Genomic DNA, 18,636 nt, shown 5'->3' on the forward strand with positions numbered 1-18,636 from the left:
GTGGAAGGTCTTAAGCATAAAACGTATCAGGAAAGACTTAAAGAACTCAATCTGTATAGTCTGGAGGACAGAAGGAAAAAGGGGGACATGATCGAAACATTTAAATATGTTAAAGGATTAAATAAGGTTCAGGAGGGAAGTGTTTTTAATAGGAAAGTGAACACAAGAACAAGGGGACACAATCTGAAGTTAGTTGGGGGAAAGATCAAAAGCAACGTGAGGAAATATTATTTCACTGAAAGAGTAGTAGATCCTTGGAACAAACTTCCAGCAGACGTGGTTGGTAAATCCACAGTAACTGAATTTAAACATGCCTGGGATAAACATATATCCATCCTAAGATAAAACAGAGGAAATAGTATAAGGGCAGACTAGATGGACCATGAGGTCTTTTTCTGCCGTCAGTCTTGTATGTTTCTATGTTATCCTTTGAGTGAAATTGTAAGGATTATTCTCCTTCATTTTGTGCTGAAGAAACAAAATATGGACTGGTAAAGATAGTTATTTCTTTTTTTTTTATGGTCAGAAACATAGATGTCATAGGTTCCTTTTATAGTAGTTTTCTAAACCAATTATTGTTTTATTCTGTACAGGACAGGAAAAGAAGGCCAACCAAGGGAGTACTATACATTGGATTCAATTTTGTTCCTGTTGAATAATGTACATCTTTCACATCCTGTGTATGTCCGTCGTGCGGCAGTAAGTAAATTTCTTGAGTTATTTTCCAAGTTATTAATTAAACATCATTTTATGATTATACATTTAGGGTTTTATTTTTTAAAAAAAATATTATGGAAAAGACTTTAAGAGTACAGTAATAGCTATAACTCAGTCTTCTGACCAGAGGGGCAGCTACCTGTCAGAGGTGGTTATTTAAAAGCATACAAAAATGTAATTGAAAATATATCAAAACATTTTAGTACATCTTTATTGATATAATCTTCAAATTTATTTTAATTACATATAAAAGATTCTGGCCAATTTTGAAGATATATCCTGCTCAATATATACCCAAGATGACTTGTCCCTCTCTCACACATATATGAAAGAAATAAAACAGATTGTTTTACCATCATTAAAATATAGAAAATAATTCACAATTTTGATACTTTTATTTTATTATGGCTAAATTTAAATGTTGATATGTATTTTAGCATGTTATTAAAATTAGTTTTTATTTTATTTTATTTATGTTGCAATGTGTTAATTTTAGTTTGAAGATAGGCCAACTTCATATTCCGTCCATATTTTTCTAACAGTCTTAATCCTTAATTCAATCAAATATTTTAAGATTTGGTTTCATTTCTTTGTCATATTTCAGAGTTTTTCAAGGTATTAACAAGCTTCTTTTGTTAACCCAGTAGGAAAAACTATCATGTTTATTCTTTTAGTTTGTGATTTGTATTTCCCTTTTAAATTTTAAAACCTCAGCCAGTTTCATGTTGAGATCTAGTGAAATATCCTTTTTCAAAATCATTCTCCTGGCTTGTCATTTGTAAAATCTACTTTCAATATAATTTCTATCATGTCAGATACCATTACTTTTAACACCACCCCACCCCCGCTGTGTGTAATTATTTTACTTTATATATAGATTAGGCTGCAAGTTCCAAATTTTTTGAATACCTTTTGCAAGGTAAGTACTGTAGATGATTCCCAGACAACTAATTTTATGAAAGAAATCCATTGTACTAAAAACAAGGATGTAATTTGGAACTTGCAGCCTAATCTATAAATCTATATATAATTGCATACAACCGCGGGGGGGGGGGGGGGGGCGGCTTCTCGGAGCAAAATAAATAAATAAACATTATTTTTTTCCATTTCATTTTTCATTTGTTTATGATCAGGAATGTTTGAGTTAGTATACCAATGCCAAAGGTATTCAAAAAAATTGGAACTTGCAGCCTAATCTATATATAAAGTGAAATAATTGTACACAGTCGGCCGGGGCTTTTCTGAGCAAAATAAACAAATAAGCATTAATTTTTTTCATTTCATTTTTCATTTGTTTATGATCAGGAATGTTCAAATTAGTATACCAACACAAAAAGTATTTTAAAAAAACCACTTCCAGTAGCTAAAATCAACATTTTTTAGTCCAGGTCTAAAAGGACCCGGAACAGAACAAGTGTATAGTAAATGCGAACAGAACAGCAGGGTTAAACCAATTATTTCAACTGTTTTTGTCTTATTTTCAAGGCCTTTGGGGAGCCAGCAGGGTGTGGTGTGGTGAGATGGGGGTTGTTGAAGCATCTTTTATACTACGGTCATAAAGACAAATGACAATGGGGAACACTGCAGTTGTAACATCAAAACCAGGTCATTAGTAGCTTTTGGATGATTTATGGTAACTTTAGTTGCTAAAGTAACTGAATGTAAGACTACCTGCAACTCATTATTTAAACTATAGATGCCAAACCACAACATTGTGTTATATAATGTACTTCCTCAATCTTCATTAGCCAAAAATACCTTCATTTTTTACAAATACCTTTATTATACAAACATTAAAATATAAACTTAGGAGGGCAATGACACAACACATTAAAAAGTGACTATTTTGGAGCTTCCGGGGTGGAGCCACAGCGAGCGGGTGGAAGAGAACAGGGCTCTGCTCTCTAAGCCCGAATCCCCTGCAATCGGAGACCCATACCAGGGTTCATCAACCACGGAGAGGTAGATGAAAAAGTAAAGCTTCCAGCGAGCGTTTTGGTGAAAGGCAATCGCCAAACGCGAAGCAAGGGCTTAGCTTGCAACTCCGAAAAGGGGAGCGTAGTCAGCCATGCTCATTGCTTCAGTACTGTGACAGCCCCAGACCATCAAGGCCAGCCAATTTGGGAGTATTAGCTAATGTTAAGATCTTTGCTTTGTCATCTTCCCCCCCTTCCCCCCCCCTTCCATCTATTCCCTATTGAATACCATTGGAGAACTGCGCCCCTAGTGGAAGATCCTATAACACAACAGACTTAAAGAAGGATTTATAGAAGACACTATTATCATCCTGAACTGGATTAACTGATTGACTGATGAATTTTGAACTATTGATTTAAGAACTGATTTTTATACTAACTAATCTTAATTATATGAGTGTTCAGAAACTTCAGATATGCAGAATGCAGCTGCAAGAGCAATCATGGGCTTCCCTAGGTATGCCCATGTCACACTTTTTAAAAAAGTGACTATTTTAAATGACTGGCAACTTTTTTCCATGCAAAGAACACCCTCTCTCTAATTTAAATAAATATTTGGTATTTAAACTTTTTAAAAATAACTGTACTGAACACTTTAAAAAAACCCAATACAGTAATACCTCACGATACGAACTTAATTGGTGCAAGGAGGAGGTTCGTAAGACGAAAGGTTCGTAAGACGAAACATTGTTTCCCATAGGAAACAATGTAAAGTCTATTAATCCGTGCAACAACAACAAAAAAAACCGCAAAAAAACGCTGCCGCCCGGCTGTCACTTTTAAAACAGGGGGGGGCCAGCAGCTGCCACAGCCGCCGGCTTCCCTGCCGCTCGCTCCGCCCAGGATGCTGACCTGCTGCCTCGCGGGGAAGCCAGGCAAGAGCGATCTTCTGCCGGCCATGGGCGAGCGGCGGGGAGTCGCCCATGGCCGGCAGAAGATCGCTCTTCCCCGGCTTCCCCGCGAGGCTTACCCCCTCCTCGCCCGCCGCCCGCCCGTCCAGAATGCTGACCTGATGCCTCGCGGGGAAGCCGGGCAAGAGCGATCTTCTGCCGGCCATGGGCGAGCAGCGGGGAGTTGCCCATGGTCGGCAGAAGATCGCTCTTGCCCGGCTTCACCGTGAGGCATCAGGTCAGCAAGAGCGATCTTCTGCCGGCCATGGGCGATTCCCCGCCGCTCGCCCATGGCCGGCAGAAGATCGCTCTTGCCCGGCTTCCCCGCGAGGCTTCCCCCCCCACCGCCGCCGCCCGCTGGCTGCGAGCGCTCTGCCAGGCGGCCAAGAAGCATTCAGGACGAAGTGACGTGGAGGAATGGGGAGCTGAAACTGGGCGGTTTCAGCTTTCCATCCCTTCACGTCACTTCGCCGCTAAATCGTGTGGCAGCAAACATGCTTTGGGGTTTTGGCTGGGGGGGAGGGAGTTAGGAAGGTCCTACTTCTCCCCCCAGCCAAAACCCCAAAGCCTGTTTACTGCCACACGATTTAGCCAGGACAGGAACGAAGTTTGGGTTTGGCGTTTGGCTTCGGAAGATGGCTGGGAAGACGCGCGGCTCTTTTAAAAGGTCACAGCCGGGCTGGGGGGGCTTCCCAGCAACCCCCCCAGCCCGGCTGTGACCTTTTAAAACGGCCGCGCGGCTTCCCAGCCATCTCCCGAAGCCAAATCCAAACTTCCGTGTTTGGCGGCTGCTGGAAACCCCCCCAGCCTGGCTGTCACCTTTTAAAACAGCCGCGCGGCTTTCCAGCAGCCTTCAAACGCATTGTTCTCCGGACCCCGCCCGCTCAGCCCGGCTGCTGGATTCAAAGTGCTGGGGTGGGGGGGCTGTCGGGACAAGGAGCGAGGGGGCTGCGAAGGGGCGTGCGCGGCAGAGCTCCGGCGGAGGAGCCGCGCACAAAGGCCGAGGCGAGGCTGAGCAGGAGGCGAAGCCAACCAGCGAGGCGGTGGGCTGGGAGCTGCAGGCGAAAGGAACTCGGGCATTGTTCTCCGGACCCCGCCCGCAGCCTGGAGAGGGAAAGGGCCGCCGCGGGGTTGAGCGGGCGGGGTCCGGAGAACAATGCCTGGCGCCGCACTCCAATGCCCGAGCTCCTTTCGCCTGCGGCTCCCAGCCCACCGCCTCGCTGGTTGGCTTCTCCTCCTGCTCAGCCTCGCCTCGGCCTTTGTGCGCGGCTTGTCCCGACAGCCCCCCCACCCCAGCACTTTGAATCCAGCAGCTTCTGCTGGATACGGGCGATGGGTGGGACGAGCGGCGGGGAAGCCAGGGGCTTGGCAGCTCGCCCCGCCCATCGCCCGTATCCAGCAGAAGCGGCGGGATTCAAAGTGCTGGGGTGGGGGGTATCCCGACAGCCCCCCACCCCAGCACTTTGAATCCAGCAGCTTCTGCTGGATACGGGCGGTGGGTGGGACGAGCGGCGCGGAAGCCAGGGGCTTGGCAGCTCGCCCTGCCCACCGCCCGTATCCAGCAGAAGCGGCGGGATTCAAAGTGCTGGGGTGGGGGATGTCCCGACAGCCCCCCCACCCCAGCACTTTGAATCCAGCAGCTTCTGCTGGATACGGGCGGTGGGTGGGACGAGCGGCGCGGAAGCCAGGGGCTTGGCAGCTCGCCCCGCCCATCGCCTGTATCCAGCAGAAGCGGCGGGATTCAAAGTGCTGGGGTGGGGGGTGTCCCGACAGCCCCCCCACCCCAGCACTTTGAATCCAGCAGCTTCTGCTGGATACGGGCGGTGGGTGGGACGAGCGGCACGGAAGCCAGGGGCTTGGCAGCTCGCCCCGCCCACCGCCCATATCCAGCAGAAGCGGCGGGATTCAAAGTGCTGGGGTGGGGGGTGTCCCAGACCTGCCTTTTCCCGCGCCCGCCGCCGGCCCGATCCTGCGCTTCCTGCTTCCCCCCCCAGCCAAAAATATAAAGGGGTCTTCGGCGGCAGACCGTCTTTGTGTTTTTCACTGGGAGGGGGGAGCAGGAGGACCTTCCTGATTCCCTCCCCCAGCGCCGGACCTCCTGCCCTCCCTCCCAGCCAAAAACCCAAAGCGGCCTCCCGAACGTTTTCCATCTTACGAACCTGCCGTCGCCGCCGAGAAGCCCCGCCACCCGGCTGTCACCTTTAAAACAGTCGGGGGGCTTCCCAGCAGCCTCCCGAACGCCGAACCCGGAATTTCGGGTTTGGCGTTCGTAAGACGAAAAAAGTTCGTAAGAAGAGGCAAAAATTTTCTGAACCCCGGGTTCGTATCTCGGGTTGTTCGTAAGACGAGGGGTTCGTATCTTGAGGTACCACTGTATTTAGCTAAACATTTTATAGTAATTACAAGCAGGCCAAGAAATGTTCATGGTAGGAACTGAATTGTGTTTTATTCTAAGACCATAAAGCACAATTATTAAAACAATCAAACTAGCCATCTTGTCACTTACAGATAGGTGGGGACCTATTTGATTTTTATTAGTAGACTTTTCCATAAAATAGCTGTTACTATGAGAAGCAGCACCCACAACCCTTCATTCACTATAATTCTCAGAAATGGGCAATCACCAGAAGTTTCTCCGAGCAAGCACACGTTTAACATGTCAATTACACTTGAAAGAGACTGTTCTGCAAAACCTCAGCACAAGGACCTGCAAGGTTCTCATAGTTTTTATTGAAACTGTTGCATTTTTCTGTCTCAGTTGAATAGTAGCTCTCCATATGGTCACCTGTGGTAGTTCAAGCCATGACTGGAAGTGATTTATGTTCATCTACAAACCTTAGATGGGCAGAGGGGGGAATATACCTTTGCTAAAATAGCAGAAATTTGTGAATTAATTATTTTGGCTAATATTCTTGTAATGTACAGTGATCCCTCGATTTTCGCGATCTCGATCTTCGCGAAACGGCTACACCACGATTTTTCAAAAAATATTAATTAAAAAATACTCCACAGTTTTTTTGCTATACCTCGGTTTTTCCCACCCGATGATATCACTCTCTTCCTTCCTTTCTCATCTTTCTTTCTCTCTCTCTTTCTCTATCTTGCTTCTTCCTCTCTCACACTCTCTTCCTCCCTCTCTCATCTCTTTCTTTCCTTTTCTCTCTTTCTCTATCTCTCCCCCTCTTGCTCTCGAGCATGGGCGGCGGAGCGAGCGGCGGGCGGGCAGCAGCGAGGAGCCGAAGATCGGGGTTTCCCCTTTGCGTGGGTGGCGGGGAAGACCCAGGGAAGGTTTCTTCGGCTGCCCAGCAGCTGATCTGCTCGGCAGCACGGCAGCAGCGAGGAGCTGAAGATCGGGGTTTCCCCTTTGCGTGGGCGGCGGGGAAGACCCAGGGAAGGTTTCTTCGGCTGCCCAGCAGCTGATCTGCTCGGCAGCGCTGCTGCAGGAGGACCCGTGTCCGAAAGCCGGTGAGAGGGGTGGATCGGGCGGGGGAGCGGCGGGCGGGCAGTAGCGGCGAGGGCGCCGGACACGCTGGGGGGGCGGGGGAAGCCGACATTCAAAGCAATCTTTGTCGGCTTCCGCACTTTCATTGCTCCCTGGCTCCACCATCTGCGCATGCGCGGCCATGGAAAAAAGGGCGTGCATGTGCAGATGGTGTTTTTACTTCCGCACCACTATATCGCAAAAAATCGATTATCGCGAGAGGTCTTGGAATGTAACCCTCGCGATACTCGAGGGATCACTGTATTTTAAAACAAAATATTGTAATGTTTTACCTAAACAATACAGAAATACCCTTAGCACTAAGTGTCAGCAAATTGTTTGATGAATGTGATTACATTCATCTAATTCTGCTGACAAAATATGATGATATAAATGATAGTGTATGAGCATTGTATTTTTGCTTAACTATATTAGTAGATTTGAAAGTCTAGCTAAGATTTAACTATGTTATGTAGGCTCATAGCAAAATACCAATTTTGTGACTTTTACATTATTGCATTAAGACAATTGTTTTTCCTTTCAGACTGAAAACATTCCTGTAGTAAGAAGACCTGACAGAAAAGATCTCCTTGCATATCTTAATGGAGAAACTTGTGAGTGAAAAACATGACAGCTTATTATTAAGTATTATTCCTAAAAATATGACCATGAACTCACGAGTATTTTCTCATATTACAAGGCTGAATAATTTTAGTCCCTTTACCAGAAATTAAAATATCAAATCAAGTGTTTTACTTGATTAGATGAGACTACATTAGTACCTCTAGATACGAGCTGCTCTATATACGAGCATTTCGAGATACGAGCTAGGAGGGGAGAGATATTTCTGTTCTACTCCCGAGCTCAAATTCGAGATACGAGCCGAGGCCAAGTCTCGCTCCGGGCTGTGCTCCCTCCGAGCGCTCACCGCCTGTCCCTGTCAGCGGCCCAGCCACCTTCACCTGCCCGGACAACCGCCAGAGGGGCTCCTCCGGAGGGGCGCAGGGGGAAGGGCTTGAACCGCCGCCTTCTCCCTACCCCGTGGGAGCGCCGCACCTCTTGTCTGCCCGGCCCGAGAGGCACGAAACCGCCGCTCCTGCCGGGCGGCCCGCCTGGAACGCCAGCATTGCCGCCGGGCCGATTGCCGAGCGGGGGCGGGGCGCGGGAGGAGGTAGCGCCACACCGGCCCCCTCAGGCCGCTCCGCCTGGGATGGGGCTCCTCCCGAGACCCTGTGCGTCCCTCCGGAGGAGCCCCATCCCGGACAGAGCGGCCTGAGGGGGCCGGTGCGGCGCTGCCTCCTCCCGCGCCCCGCCCCCACTCGGCAATCGACCCGGCGGCATTGCTGGCGTTCCAGGCGGGTCGCCCGGCATGAACACTGGTTTCGTGCCTCTCGGGCCGGGCAGACAAGAGGTGCGGCGCTCCCACGGGGAAAGGAGAAGGCGGCGGTTCAAGCCGTTCCCCGTGTGCCCCTCTGGTAGAGCCCCTCCGGAGAAAGCCCCTCTGGCAGTTTCCGGGCGGGTGAAGGTGGCTGGGCCGCTGACAAGGACAGGCGGTGAGCGCTCGGAGGGGGCACAGCCCGGAGCGAGACTTGGCCTCTGCCACGGCTGCTGCCCGCCTGCTTCTCTCTCCCTCCTTCCCCGCGGTGCTTGGCGAACGGAGAGGCGGTCGCCTCGCCTGCCACCCTGCTCTGCTTCCCTCCCTCCCTCCGCAGACCCAGAGACAAAACAAACAGAAAGGAGGCTTGGAGCGGGGGTAGCCGCCTGGCAGACCGCCTTTGTGTTTTTGGCTGGGAGGGGGGAGAAGGATGACCTTCCTGACTGCATGGCATCCTGCATGCAGGATGACATGCATGGCAAAGGGGCGGGGAGGATCTGGAGGCTTAAGCCTCCTTCGGTGGTGGCGGTCAGTTTTTGATTTTTGGGCTTGCACGCATTAATTGCTTTTCCATTGATTCCTATGGGAAACAATGTTTCGTCTTACGAGCTTTTCGACTTACGAGCCTCCTCCCGGCACCAATTAAATTCGTAAGTCGAGGTATTACTGTATTTGAATCTGGTGTCAAATATATAACTAACTGATGTTAAAAAAGAAAAACAAGTTCTTCTCTCTCACTGACTGTTTCTGAGGGCCTGATTTAAAACACGAAGAAGTAACTACTAGAAACATTCAGTATGAAAAAGCCAATAATAAAATGCAAAGGTTCAGGGGGGGAAAAAAAGAAAATTTTCTTTCCCTCTTATCCATCTCCAGTCAGCATCACATATTGGTGGTGCTTGATAAGAAAAAAATATTTACTTTCTTGATATAGATATGTTTTGGTCAATCAAGTATTAGAATTATTTCTAATTGTATTCTAATTCTATTAGTTTTTACTCGGAAGTTTCCAATGCAGGGCATTCATTATATTGGCACTGTCAGGTCAAAAAAGGCACATTTACTAGGAGATAAATGAATGACATTGATTTATATCCCATGTTTTGTACAAAAATTTAAGTGGCACCTATAGTGTTTCCTCCTGTTTTCATCATAAGACCAGTCCTCTTAGGTAGGTTCAGGTAAGAGAAAATGCCTAATTCAAAGGTACCGAGAAAGTTTCTTTGACTTATGGTTAGATTAGAACTTTGGTCACACTCTTATTAGTCAAATACCTTGAACGTTACACCATATGGGGCGCTCTTCCCTTGATTACTAGGATGCCCCCTATCATTTTGGTGGGGACATTATCAGACAGAACTTTGGGTTGCTGTTTCTTATTATTTTCTATTATTTTAGTTTTTAAAAATAACAGCAGGTACTCAGTGGTACTCAGAAGTGTTTCTTTTGGTAACAGTTATATTTACTGTGGACACATTCTATGTAATGTTCTAGATTCCCTGTTGAACTGAGATGGAAATGTAGCCTGATAGGTGGGTACCAAGACAGTTCTGTTGATATTAGAAAAATGCTTAAAGCCAGTTCTCTGTCATGGAAGTAGTCTCCCAGTACCTTCAGTGCTACGATTAAATTTGATAGCAAGAGATACTTCCATAGACACAAAGGCAACCCTGCTTATTATGTAAGGAATTCATGTTCTGATATTTTAATATAGCCTGGTTACTGTTTCATTTTTATATTCACCTCTCTGTTTTCACTTTGAGTATTCTAAAAACACTTATTCATTTTTGTCTGTATTTATAATTTTTTAGCAACATCGTCAAGTATAGATAGAAGTGCACCATTGGAAATAGGTCTCCAGCGATCTACTCAAGGTACAGTTTAGTTTAATAATTAAATATTTCATTAGTAAAAAAAATGTAAAGCTTTTCTTTAATGGTTATTATTTTCTCTTTTTCTTGCAGTTAAAAGAGCAGCTGATGAAATATTAGCAGAAGCTAAGAAACCAAGAATAGAGGTAAATTGGTTTCATGCAAAGTTTTTATAGAATAAGATGAAGCTTGTTTAATTGTTTTAAAACTATTCAGATTTTTTTTCTTCCATTATTATCTTCTATAGGGTATGTATGTAATGTATGTAAATATGAATGCAACTCATCCCTTTTGAACTACAACTTAAGAACTGTAAACAGCAATGTTTGAAATTCAATGTATCATTAAAGGACTAGAATTAGTTACATTGAATTTTTCTGTAACACAGTGTTTGTTTTATCTTCAGTTTGACACTGGGTGTGGATAGATTAGCTTTGTTGATCAATAAAAAATGATTAGAGCCACTGAACTAGTACTGTCAGTACTGTAATTCCTACTTGGTTAAATTGCACAGTGTGAAATCAATATTTTCTAAGAGGCTTTCTGAACTTTTTCTGGGTAGATTGAACAATTGAAATTTAACTTGATTTTTATTTGTAACTGATACATATAAATATTGAAAATACTGTCTATTAGAAAGTAATTAGAAAGACCATCCTGTGCATAGTCTTTAATTTAAATGTTCCAGTTTCACGTTTGTCAACTCTTGGTTATTCTAGTAAGAAATAAAGAAATAAATTATGAGCAATATTCTCTCTATAAGGATGAAGAATGTGTACGGCTTGACAAAGAACGTTTGGCAGCTCGGCTGGAAGGACATAAGGAAGGCATTGTGCAGACAGAGCAGATCAGGCAAGTTTTGATTTCTTTGTACTATTTCTAATTTAAGAATTACTGTATTTTTCGCACTGTACTTTTTGCACCGGACAATAAGGCCCTTTAGATTGGGGGGGGGGGGGATATCCCTCTATCTCCCAGCATCCATCCAGTATTCATCTGGCTAGCGTCCTAACAGCAAACAGCCTAGTCAAGTTCAGCACGTTATTACAGCCCCAGTACGTGGCTCATCAGGCCTCAGCTCCATTGCGCCCACCACCAGTCAACTGAGCTGAGCTGGAAACATTGGAGACTTTGCTTGCCGAACAGCTGATTGGCAGCTGAATTGGCCTCTCGGAATACTGATCAGCTGTTCTAGGGGATGGAGATTGCCGCCACCGATCACTGCCACCTGTGATTGATGGTGGCAATCCCCAGCACCTAGAATAGTTGATCGGTGGTATTCAAGGAGGCTGATCCAACTGCTGATTAGCTGCTTGGCAGCAAAGGCTCCAGTGTTCCCTGGTGGCAGCGAATGGTAGCAGTGGTGACAGGCGGTGATGGTGAATGCCGCTGCCGCACCAATCTCTCTCCCACCACAACAATATTTGCTGTATAATATATATAGACATTTTCACCCAGTTTTTGGGGTGGGATGGAAGTGTGTCTTATAGTGCAAAAAATACAGTACGTTAACAATAGTATGGCTACTAGATTTTTCTCAAATTTGTCATTGCAAAAATAGCAAATTGTTAAAATTCAGCATACCTTGGGATTAAAAACATGGTGACTGTAGTAAATAATTTAAAAATGACAATTTATATCATTTTAGAATATGCAATTAGAAATACCTCTAACTGACAAAAAGATATTTTTCATTTAAAAGAGTACCCTGAAATTTTTGATATTGGCTGTTCAGTGTGAATCTAGTTGAATTAAGTAGTAGTAATGAACCATATAAATTTGCCAATGGTTTAAACAATTATTTCAAAGTCTGGTTCAGCAGCCCCAAAGTAATTACAAACTTTAGGAAAATGAATGAAGTACGGATATTGACTTTATTCAAAAGACATTTCTAAGCATGGGAGAATACTATTGGATGTCTGTTGAACTTATTTTACCTAATATTAGAATATTTTTTCATTTTTATAAAAATATTAGCTAAACCAGGCTTTTTCTATCACTTGAAAACAATCACAAAATATCTGGTTTCCACTTCTGTTGCCACTGAGCAACAGTGGGAATGGTGTGCTGATTATATACATTTTTAGACTTAATATGGAATTGAGATAGCAATCATAAAACACCCTTTTATTTCATTTTCTTAGTTATGTTTTTTTAATAATACTTATTTATAGTACAGTATAGTACAATACTTATTCACAATACTAATAAATAAAAGTATTGAAAGGATGACAGGTTTTTTGCAGCTTTATCTTTGGAATTGCCTACTGATAGAATTGAAATTCTAACTTTGTTAATAGTTTACCAAGAAACATTTGTTTAGCAGCACAATTGAACTGCTAATGCCAATTTATAACTGCTCCAATTTCTAATCATTTTTTTCTAGATCTTTATCCGAAGCCATGTCTGTGGAAAAAATTGCAGCTATCAAAGCCAAAATTATGGCCAAGAAAAGGGCCACAATTAAGACTGATTTAGATGATGATATAACTGCTCTTAAACAAAGAAGTTTTGTTGATGCAGAATTTGATGTTACTAGAGATATTGTCAGCAGAGAAAGGGTATGGAGGACAAGAACTACCATTTTACAGAGCACCGGCAAGGTAATATTGGTTTATTATACTTTTATCTGATATCAAGAAGGTGCTCTTTCCTCACTGTTTAGGAAGAACACAATGCACGTTAATAAATGAGATAAAATGTATGCAAAATAATGTGTAATAAATAAAACTCAGAAATATTAAAGCTCCACCTTCACCTCTAGCTTGTGGCCCACCAGCAGCCCATGGAGCTGGTATCTGATTCCAACAGCAAAGAAGCTGTTGTGATGCACCAATAGCCTGTGCAGCTGGCCCCCGAGTTGGACAGTGAGGAGGCTGAAGAGGATTTGGTGCCAGAGCAGAGATTCAGCCAGAAGCTCCAATCAGTGATGAGGAAGAAGAGGAGTTTATTCTCAGTGCATGGGCATGCAGAGCTGCCAAAAGGCAGGAATGGTTCCTCAGTAGGAAGTCTCCTCGGCAATAAGGCTTTGAGCTAATTGGCCACTCCCCTAGCCTACTTATGAGATGACAAAGAAGGAAGCAATTTGCAGGAAACATCTTCATTCCTATTCCTTCATCCCTTGACTCCAGAAATCTTGTTATCTCTCGGCATTTTTTCAGGCCTTTTGCCAACCACCATAAGATTGCTGTTATCTACAAGTCTGTTGACTCAGAATTGAGTTATTATTTCATGGATTCCTGCTGGCTGTTAAGGAAGTTGAATTTACAGCTGGTGTTCAAAAAAGACTGTTTTAAAATGTATTTATGTTTGGCAACTACTAAGAAAGCTCATTAGTAGTCCTTAATTAGTTAACAAAGGTTTGTACAGACTTTGTGTGTGCTGTGTTCTTTGTGATCCGAAGCTGGGGCAAAACATAGCTTTGGATTACAAAACTGGATGAAAATAAAGTTTTTAATTTCTGAAAAATACTCAGAAACTGTTTTCATATATGATTAAATTGCATGTATAATATATACCATATATTTTAGAATATAAGATACACCTTAATTTGGGGGGGACGAAAATAGGGGAAATAAATCTACCTACCAGGTATTAATCTGGCTAGAGTCCTTAGTCTGTTCAGCTTCAGCACATTACTTTATACCTGATTAGGGCTGAGAAAGCTTTTTTCAGAGGAAGTAGGAATGAAAACAAGCCTGCAAAAACTTAGGGCTGAAAAAAAATCTTCGGATGGAGCAGGAAGTGGGAAGATTGTTAGCACCTAGTTAGGGCTGGGAAAAAAGCTTCAAAAAAGCTATATTCAAAGTATAAGACTCACCCAAATTTTCAGCCTCTTTTAGGGAGGAAAAAGATGTGTATTATACTCTGAAAAATACAGTACTGTCTAGGAGTTGGAATTTGTATTTTTAATATTTTAATGTGTGATACAAAAATAAATAGTTCATGTGGTTTATCTTTGGATCATCCTAGATTAAATTTGCATCTGGTTTAAAGACATATATTATTGTCTTGTGAATTAATAATGGCTTAAAATCAGCTTATTTGTATAATGCTATGTTTTCTAATGTTATTACCATATTTTTCAGAGTATAAGATACATCTTTTTCCTCCCTAAAAGTGGCTGAAAATTCAGGTGCATCTTAAACTCTGAATACAGCCCCCCCCCCCCCCAAGTAATAACTAGGTGCTAATGATCTTCCCAGCTCTTGCTTTGCAGGTTCTTTCACTGTTACTCTCTGTGAATAATGTTTTCAAACCCTTTCTGCAAAAGTTTCTTTCCAGCCCTAACCAGGTGCTAACAATGTTTCCAGCTCTTACTGGCTTGCAAGATCTTTCATTGTTACTCTTTGCAAAGAATGTTTTCCAAGCCCCAGGTCTTTGCAAAAAAAAATTTCATTGCTCTAACTTGCTTCAAATGTAACCAGGTGCTAACAATATTCTCAGCTCTTGTCAGCTTGTAAGGTCTTTCATTGTTACTCTCTCCAAATAAGATTTTTTAAAAGCCCTAACCAGGGGATAAAATAATGTGCTGAAACTGACCAGACTAAGGATGCTAGCCAGATGAATATCTGTAAGCAGATTCTTTCTCCTACATTCCTCCCCAAAAACTCAGGTGTGTCTTATTCTCCGAAAAATGTGATAATTTGGGAATATGCTAGTAACTTTTCTTTAGAACTTGAGGGAGTTTTTTACTAAAGAAACTAAGGCAATCCACTGTAATTTTATTAGTGACACTTTACATTTGTGGAGGGAAGTGTGCGTTCTTGTTAAATTTTATTATTTAGTCAAGAAGTTTAAAATGCTGATTTCAGAAATAAGTTTGTCAAACTTCCATTTCCCATTCAGACATTACTATACTTCACATCTAGTTGCAGAATTGTCTGCCTATTACCTACTGCCTATCCTGAAATTCTATTTGAATTCTAAGCAATATAAATATTGACTACTTTTTTTAACAATAGGCAGAACAAAGTTTATGATTACAGTAGTCAACTTGCAATATTGCAGTTTTTATATATCTTTTTGAGAAATATATAGGTAGTCTCAACAACCATAATTAGACACAATTTCAGCCATAAGTCATGAAAGACATAAATTGGGTCACCATGTGATGGCACCTGATTTTACAAACTCTTTTTTTTTTTGCAGTGGTTATATTTGTTAAGCAAGTGCAGTGGATAACAAGCAAATACAACTGTAATTAAGCAAATAATATGGTCATTAAGTGAACCCATTGTTCACTAGGGGGCATTCTTTTGCCAGAATTTGGAAGTAAGTGTTGTTTCCCAACAAAAACATCATAAATTGCAGTTTTGCATGATTGCAGGAACGTGCAAACAACTGTAAATGCTGAATGCCCAAGATGGTGTGTTTTGTGTGTGTGTGTGTGTGTGTGTGTGTGTGTAGCAGATATCAGATCTTTGAAACCAAGTGGTAGTAATTTTTTTGGGTCCTGTCATACATATCCAAATGAAGCCAAATTTAATCCCATGCAAGATAAAACCCAACTATAATGTACAGATAATTCTCAATTTACAATAGCTTGCTTAGCAATCATTTAAATGTATGACAGGACCCCGAAAAACTATCACCTGGATTCAAAATTCTGATATCTGCTACACACACACACACACACACACACCATCTTGGGCACTTAGCATTTACAACTGTTTGCAGGTTTCTGCAGTCATGCAAAACTGCAACATATGTATGTATGTATATATGTATGTAAACACACACACACACATATACATACATACCGACAGGACCAATGGGAAACTATTCAACCTTCGAAGAATCCAGACTGTCACCAAGACAAAGGAGACTGTGCTATGTGATCTCCTCTTTCCTGATGACTGTGCCCTGTATTTATTTATTTATGTATTGGATTTGCATGCTGCCCCTCTCTGGGGACTCGGGGATCAGAGCAGGAAATGCAAACCAGTGTGGATAATTTTGCAGCAGCATGCAACAACTTTGGTCTCCTTATCAACATAAAGAAGACTGAAATGATGCATCAGCCAAATCCGAAAGCCAAATACCAAGAGTCCATCATCACAGTAAAGGGACAAAAGCTACAAGTAAGGCGGACCAATTTACATACCTAGGCAGTACCCTCTCCTGTGCAGTGACAATTGACAATGAGGTCAACTGCAGAATTGCCAAGGCAAGCTCTGCATTTGGCAGACTAATGATGGACGTGTGGAACTGACGTGGAATAAGCCTTGCTACAAACTCAAAGTCTACCAGGAAATAGTGCTAACTCTCCTGTTGTATGCCAGTGAGACTTGGACTGTATAGGCAATTGAACCACTTCCACATGACCTGTCTTCGTAGAATTCTGAGTATCTGGTGGCAGGATAAAGGTGCCTGATGCTGAGGTCCTCTGCAGAGAAGGCCTGCCATCAATTCCCAGTCTGATAATGAAGGCCCAGACACACTGGGCAGGCCATGTTGCTGGGATGCCAGACCATCGCATCCCTAAACAGCTCCTCTATGGTGAGCTGTCTAAAGGAAAGTGATCTCATGGGGGACAAAGGAAGTGTTCCAAAGACACATTGAAAGCCTCCTTCAAGTTCCTCGATATTGACACCACCTCCTGGGAAACCCTGGCGCATGATTGACCAACATGGCACATGCTGATCCACCAAGGCTGCCAGACATCTGAGCCAAATTTAATCTGATGCCAGAATAACAATCAGAGCAGTAGAGGATGCATTTGCATCCACAAAGCCAAGGATGCAAATTGCAAATGCTGTGACAATGGTGCCCACACATGTCTGCCAATATGTGGCAGAACATTTGTGCCCGTATAGGCCTCACCAGCCACCTGCAGACACATGTACATCCCACTACCTATTAAATGTTAAGGTTCTGCTTGAACGTGTGTGTGTGTGTGTGTGTGTGTGTGTCATGTTTTTGCTGAATTTGAAAATTAAGGGAGACTAGGATAGATCTATTTTGGCCTTATTTTAGCCTCATCAGCTAGCCATACCCTCACTGGGACCTGAACTTGCAACCTTTGCCTTGTAAGGCAGAGAATTAACCTCTAGGCTACTGTATCCAATCCCTTCAGCTCTGTACCAGGGAAGGGTTACATGTTTTTTGTGTCGAATCATATATGAATGATTGAATGAAATATTCTCATTGAATACATTGTTCTGTACAAAGTTGAATTTGTACAACAGTACATGAAACTGATTGTCAATCAGTGTTGCTTCCTAAGTGGACAGTTTGATTTCACAGAAGTTTGATTTACTTGGAGTTATATTGTGTTGTTTAAGTGTTCCCTTTATTTTTTTTCAGCAGAGTATATTTCCACCTACCAACGTACATATATGTGTATATGTGTTTGTGTTGTTGTTTATTTTTGAAATAATGCGGTGCAGTATTATCTATGTAAAGTTATGACGAGCCCGAACACAACAAAGGATAGCCTTAATGCTCTTAATGCTCACTGACTATTAAATTTGGAAACTAGTGTTAAGATTTTTCTTGTATTCATTATTCATATTTGTTTCAGAATAACTCTACTTACAGGTTATTTTCCACTTTATTCTAGTTCTAGGTACCTCTCATTTGTTTAGAATAAGGCAGATATTCTTCTCTGAATGATGGACAAGTTCATCTAATATTGTTTGTACTATCGGTAGCAGAGTGGTGATGGAAAGTTACAATCTCTGCTCAGTTTCCATGGTTTTCTAAACAGAATCTTTGATTACTATGGTTTTATCTAAAATTCTAAAGCACTCTTAAATGGATTTGTAGGCTGGAATATTTCAAATGATAATTAAAGATTCGAATTTATTTATTTATTTATTTATTTATTACTTAGATTTGTATGCCGCCCCACTCCGAAGACTCGGGGCGGCATACAATTATCGAATGATAATTAAAGAATATGTAACATGTTATAATACTGCTTAGCTTAGCTCTGTTTCTTGAAAAGTCCTTGCAGTTAATTCATTTTGCTGCTTATGTGGAAAATACTTCTTGAAAATCTGTTTATATATTTCTCCCTAGGAAATATAAAAGATTTTTTTTTACATTTATTTTCTGTCAGACCACTAGATGGTAGCCTTGTTACATATTTGTGAAGATTTTTAAACAGCAATATGTATGTGGTTATTATAATTCCAAGGTTTTAAAGTACTAAGTCTGTTACTGCTGCCAACTCATTCAGATTATACATTTCTGTATATGTTTAAGTTTCAAACATTTTATATTAATTTTTTGAATATCAAGATGATTTAAAATACCACATAGAAAAAGGGAGTTTAAATAATTCTTTTAAATAATTTTTACCATTCAATAGAGCTATAAA

The 18,636-nt window shown here is 42.4% G+C and overlaps 1 protein-coding gene across 1 annotated transcript in view; it reads left to right on the forward strand.

The window, feature by feature from the left end:
- Positions 1-18,636, forward strand: part of CDC73 (cell division cycle 73) — a 132,712-nt gene that overhangs the window by 22,224 nt on the left and 91,852 nt on the right. The window contains exons 2-7 of the mRNA XM_070746337.1: positions 594-699; positions 7,609-7,678; positions 10,251-10,313; positions 10,404-10,456; positions 11,074-11,162; positions 12,697-12,913. Coding sequence (XP_070602438.1) covers positions 594-699; positions 7,609-7,678; positions 10,251-10,313; positions 10,404-10,456; positions 11,074-11,162; positions 12,697-12,913 — 598 coding nt within the window. The remainder of the gene's footprint in view (positions 1-593; positions 700-7,608; positions 7,679-10,250; positions 10,314-10,403; positions 10,457-11,073; positions 11,163-12,696; positions 12,914-18,636) is intronic.

This window comes from Erythrolamprus reginae, chromosome 3 (assembly GCF_031021105.1).
Source record: "Erythrolamprus reginae isolate rEryReg1 chromosome 3, rEryReg1.hap1, whole genome shotgun sequence".
Lineage (NCBI taxonomy): Eukaryota > Metazoa > Chordata > Lepidosauria > Squamata > Dipsadidae > Erythrolamprus > Erythrolamprus reginae.